The 5,896-nt window shown below is 43.2% G+C and overlaps 1 protein-coding gene across 1 annotated transcript in view; it reads left to right on the forward strand.

Annotated features, from left to right (window-relative positions):
• The first annotated feature begins 915 nt into the window (after nucleotides 1-915).
• OCIAD1 (OCIA domain containing 1) overlaps nucleotides 916-5,896 on the forward strand; it is a 17,284-nt gene continuing 12,303 nt past the window's right edge. Inside the window, exons 1-2 of the mRNA XM_009884975.1 lie at nucleotides 916-969; nucleotides 1,734-1,818. Coding sequence (XP_009883277.1) covers nucleotides 919-969; nucleotides 1,734-1,818 — 136 coding nt within the window. The 5' untranslated portion in view covers nucleotides 916-918. The remainder of the gene's footprint in view (nucleotides 970-1,733; nucleotides 1,819-5,896) is intronic.

Genomic DNA, 5,896 nt, shown 5'->3' on the forward strand with positions numbered 1-5,896 from the left:
AAACATCTCTTTATTTTTTCCTCAGCTTTCCCCGATTTCTGATAAACTGCAACCATCCACTAACACTACCATTTTAAACAGTATTAGGTAAAGGCAAGCACAGACTCCTTCTAGTCTCTCACTTTAATACAACCCCAACCACCAAACCTCTACTGCTTTGAAGTTAAGACAGTTGCCTGCCACGTGCTTGCCCAGTCCTAACTCAAATAAACTCATTTTTTAGGTAACAAGCATCCTTTCTGTTTAGTTAATTCTGGCCACGTTATCTTTAGCAACGTTAGCATACCTATTAGTAACGTACCTCGTGTTCAAGCCAGGCACTGACAAATAAAACTTTCTTTTTACCGTTTCTCAAAAAAAACCCAAGTCAGTTACAAAGCCAAGGACTACCAACGCTGTACAAAACAAACCCAACCACGTAAGGATTACCTTTAAAGGGATTCACCCCTTGGGAAGCAGTGCCTGCCCTCAAATGTATTAAGAGGGTGGCATTCTTTAAGCAGGCAGGAAACAAGATAAAGCACAGGAAGGAAATACTCTCGATTGAAATGAACGCTCCGAACCTCAGCTGCTAATTCTAAGGCCCTCCACCGCCCTCAGCCCACCGCTGAACCCGAACAAACACACGGCCCTTGCCCACGGCCCCCCGCCACTCCACCAGCGACGCCATTTTGCCGCCACCAAATCCCCCGAGGCCCGCCCACCCTCCGGGCCTGTCCGCCGGGTTTACCACACAGGGCAAGGCCGCGGAGGGCGGGCTGGGGCCTTACGGAGCAAGGCGAGCCCCGAACGGGAGCCCTGCGGCCTAACGATATTTCACGGAATGTGAAATTCCGCCCCCTGAGCGCCTCCGCGCATGCGCAACGCCGCGTCGACTTCCGGGTCAGCGATCGTTCGCACTGCCCTCCCCGCCCCGCCATGGAGGCCGGGCAGGGTCCCGGCGGCGGGGAGGTCGGCGACCCCTCCGAGGTACTTGTCGTTCGCTCGGCGGGGGCCATAAGTGCCAGAGCTGTGCGGGAAACCCCGGTGGGGCTTAGGGAGTCGTTTCTGTTGAAGGGGGAGGAGGCTGGGCCTCCGCCGGGCCGGGGTGAGGATTCCTGTCAGCGTTTCGGGCCTCCCCTGCCGCGGGGACGGTGCCCTTGAGGCCTTTCCGACGGGTTTTCGTGGGTGCGGGGGTTATCCCGGCAGGAGGTGTTCTCCACGGTGCCGGTGTCCTTCTCCCGGTCGGCGATCTGGCAGGGTGCCCGGCCGCAGGCCTTTCACGGCAGGAGAGGGGCACCCACCTCTGGTGGAATGTTTTTACCTGCTGGCGAAAGCAGCCGGCCAGCTTTCACCGAATATAGGCGTGTAAACGGTCAGCACGCGTTGTGTAATCAAAACCCTAGCAAATATTTGAAACGGGGGTTTAACGAGGTGTCAGAACTCATCGATTTGGAAGGTTGGTTGCAAGGACCAAAGCAGGCTTTTCTGGAGAAAAAAAGGAGTGGACTGATTTGGGTTGTGAGCGTGCACAAAATATTTACTGGTCTCTCATGTGTTTTGTAGAAGCAGTGGATTTTTTAAATTACATATTTCCTGTCACATTTATAGACAAAAGGTACCGGTTCCTTAAGTATAGCTAGGTGAAAGTACAGGCACTACAAGGTGTGAAAGTTAGACAAAGGTTTTAATTGAACAATCCCCCCAAACCTTTATTTTGCTTATTCTTTTCTAATTTATTTCCCTAATGAAAGAGGGAAGTACCTAAGCCTTATGTTCCGACAGAGGAGGAAAGACGACTCCTCAAGGAATGTGCTGAAGAGAGTGCCCGGTATAGGGGTAAGTTCAGTTTGCTGCTAAACTTGGCTTGATTTTCTTCCACCCTTAGTTTTTTTTATCTGAGGCATTAAAGAAGGAAGACCCTGGTCATTATATCACAGCAGTTCATTAACAAGCTTCACACGGTCTAAAATTGCATCCCAGTAAATGTTGATCCATGTAAGATTTACAGTTTGCAGGACAGGAATTTTGTAAAAGGTGCAACATACTTTGTAAAGTTCATGATTTATCACAAGATCCCTTCATATTTAAAATGAATATGCTTATTATTATGGTGAAAATAGATATAATTAAGGGAGTTTCTCATTTAGTAGTAGATCTGAATATTCTCTTTTTGTTGTTATTTCTACATTTTTATTTTCAGTTTTTGTTGTTATCTTTATAATTCAAGAATAAAATAGTTTAGCTTAGAACCATTGCTTTCTGTCTTTATGGAGACTTGTGAAGAGAACAACATATGAGTAGTCACGCAGCTCAATTTTGGAGAAAATTTATGTGTCTGTGCATGGCCAGACGTTTTGGCTTTTTTCCCTGTAAATAAAAGCCAGGATTCTGAAGCATGATTCTGCAGTCAGTAATGATTTCTGTACTACAGCTAGTATACGGGAATAATAAACTTGCATTGTTTTCACAGAATACTGCGTGTCTCATCTTAATTTATTTGAAATGTCAAGGTGATGTTGTTTGGGTTTTGGTTTTTTTTTCACAAGACATTAAGAACTGATGGCATTACTGCTACACATTGTTTCTGTAATCCAAAGGCTCAAGACATACCTGGTTTTTATACACCTGGTCAAGAGGTTTGACCGAGCCTTCTGATGTCATTGTTACCCGCTATTTTATTGCACACTAGTAGATTACTCCTGATGCTGATAGGTGGCTTTGCAGAAACCAGGACAGATGAAGAATTTAGCAGCTGATTTGCTAAGTTTAGCACAGTGGGGCTCTCATTACTCCTGGCAGCCAGGGGCACTTCTAAGGCATTGTGATTTTGAATTAACGATTCAAAGTTTTTATCTTTCTCCATTGCTTTGGCATTCTTGTCTTTCACTTCTATTTAAATACCTGGGAACCTTCAGCTTGTTTGCTAAAATCTAGCCATTATATTTTTGTAAGTGAAAAGAGTCAGGTTGATTAGTGGTAAAATGATGTTTGGTTATGGCTTATTTATAACCTCTCTCCTGGAAGACAAGAGGGGGTGGAGTTGTTTGTTCTTCTTGAGGTGTTCTGCGGCGAGTTCTTGATTGGCGACGTAACTTACTGCCCTGTGCATCTTTATACAGAGACTGAAGAAGTAACATTAAGGTGTTGTTGAGAAGCCTCACAGTAGTGTCTTCAGTAATTTCACTTTAGGGAGCTACAACAGCAATTGAAAGATTTTTTTCAGGAATTGTGTACTGTGCTGTTCCCTTACTGGAACAGCCTAAAGCCCATCGCTGTTTTCTAGATCTCCTGTGTTTGTTTCATTGTTCTGCGTTACATATACCTAGACTGTTGTATTTGCTGTATTAAATACATATTGTTTGAATTCCCCTTTGCAAGACATATGGGCTGCCTACGTATCAGTTCTTGTTATTCACAGATATTACTATACCTTTGTGTGTTGAGGTGGATTCAGAACTGGCCGAATGGCAGAGCTCAGACAGTTGTGATCAGTGGCGCAGAGTCTAGCTGGAGGCCTGTAACTAGCGGTTACCTGCAGGTAACTAGCAGCTACCCCCAGGTTAGCCCCTCAGGGGTTAGTACTGGGTCCAGTCTTGTTCAACATATTCATCAATGACCTAGATGAGGGGACAGAGCGTACCCTCAGCAAGTTTGCTGTTGGCACAAAACGGGGAGGAAGTGGCTGACACACCAGAAGGCTGTGCTGCCATACAGCAAGGCCTGGACAGGCTAGAGAGCTGCGTGGAGAGGAACCTAATGAAGTTCAACAAGGGCAAGTGTAGGGTCCTGCACCCAGGGAGGGATAACTCCATGCACCGGTACAGGTTAGGGGTGGAACTGGTGGCAAGAGGATCTACAGAGAGGGACCTGGGAGTCCTGGTGGACAAGTTGACCATGCGCCAGCGATGGTCAATGGTCTCCTGGGGTGCACTAAAAAGAGCATGGCCATAAGGTCGAGGGAGGTAATCCTCCCCCTCTATTCTGCCATGGTTAGGCCACATCTGGAGTACTGTGTCCCGTTCTGGGCTCCCCAGTTCAAGAAGGACAAGGAGCTACTGGAGAGAGTCCAGCAGAGGGCTATGAAGGTGATCAAGGGAATAGAGCACCTCTCTTAGGAAAGGCTTGGAGACCTGGGTCTGTTTAGCCTGGAGAAGACTGAGAGGGGATCTCATCAATGCTTATAGATATCTAAAGGGTGGGTGTCAAGAGGATGGGGCCAGACTTTTCAGTGGTGCCCAGCGACAGGACAAGAGGCAGTGGGCACAAACTGGAACACAGGAAATTCCATCTGAACATGAGGGAAAACTTCTTTTCTTTGAGGGTGACAGAGCACTGGAAGAGGCTGCCCAGAGAGGTTATGGAGTCTCCTTCTCTGGAGATACTCAAAACCCACCTGAATACATCCCTGTCCATCTTGCTCTAGGTGAACCTGCTTTGGCAGGCAGGTTGGACTAGATGATCTCCAAAGGTCCCTTCCAACCCCTACCGTTCCATGATTCTCTGTATTTTCAGTTTGTTTGTTCAAATTTCAAGCTGTAATCAATTTTTGCCAGTTCTTACAAACCATCTCTGTTTTGCAGTAGTTTCTATTGACAACTTCTATTTCAGAAATGCTTGCTAGTCATTTCATAATTCAGTTTAATATATGCTTTGCTGGTATTACTGATTTTTAATCACATTATAATATAATATAAATTCACCTTACAATCTACGATTTTATCCTTTGCACTTTTAATCTTGCTAAGAAAATAAAACCAAATTGATAGGACTTTTTCCCCATAAAACCATCTTGACTAGGGTATATTACATTGCCATCCTTAATTATGTGCTGTTGATGTATCAGCCTTCCATTATTTTCCTGAGGATTTATTTTCTTCTTGAAGAAGAAAAACCTTTTGCCCATAGCAGTGAAAAGCATTGATATTTTCTGATTTATTAAGCTACTTTTGTTTTTTTTTTCTACACTTGAATAATTATTCATATTAATTTTTATGTATTAACCCAATTTTAATTTACCTATTATTCTTTTAATTTCTTGTTACCGTTTTTCGTCATTTATGCGCTCACAAACTAGCAGCTGTTTCCACTAAAGTGCATAACCTGTCTTTGATGTCCGGAGTATATGTGTGGGGCCTATAAGTCATTTCAAACCTCTAACGGTTAGACTGAAGTCCTCTGTAATAAGTTCTTTAGGATTTTTTTTTTTTAAAAAACCCGTTTTTTTTTTCTCTTGCAATTTAGCTTCAAATCTGCACTGCCATTCTATATGTCAGAAATCTAGACCTCTAAATTTTGGAAAATCTAGGTCTAGAATCTCTGAAAGCATCAAGGCTTTAATCTTTAACAGATTGAAATATTTTATTATTTATTTTGAAGTGTTAGTTTAATCTTGCTTGTGAACCAAGGAGCCAATACTTTTTCTTAAAAGTGACATCCAGTCATATTTACCCTAAAATGCTGGTTGGACCCCTAACCTAGTTTAGACCTGTCAGAATTTGTGAAGGAATAAACTCTTAGTTTGCAGAGTATATTTTAATACCATGGTGTCCAAATTCTATAAAATATCATTAGTGTTCAAATATGAACTTAATTAGCAGATTGCGTTCATCAAAACACTATAAACATCTAGTGCTGTTGCAAAAATTTTTCCCCTAGGTAAAGTTAAAGTCCTTGAGCCTTTTTGTAGCATCTATGTTTTCAGGCTTGCTTAAAATGTAATTTAATTATGACACATCTAAATCTTTAATGTAATTAAGTTTAGTCTTCTGTCATGTTTGTTGTTTTGAAGTTAATCTTCCCGATTCATAATTGTCATTGCTTGAAATAAGCATTCCTGTTGTTTCTTGCCATCTTCAAATGTTTCCTGCCACCGTAACTCTTCAGTATGATAAAACCCGATGAGCTGATTGCGATA

Source organism: Charadrius vociferus, unplaced genomic scaffold (genome assembly GCF_000708025.1).
Source record: "Charadrius vociferus isolate BGI_N301 unplaced genomic scaffold, ASM70802v2 scaffold134, whole genome shotgun sequence".
In the NCBI taxonomy this organism is placed as follows: Eukaryota; Metazoa; Chordata; class Aves; order Charadriiformes; family Charadriidae; genus Charadrius; species Charadrius vociferus.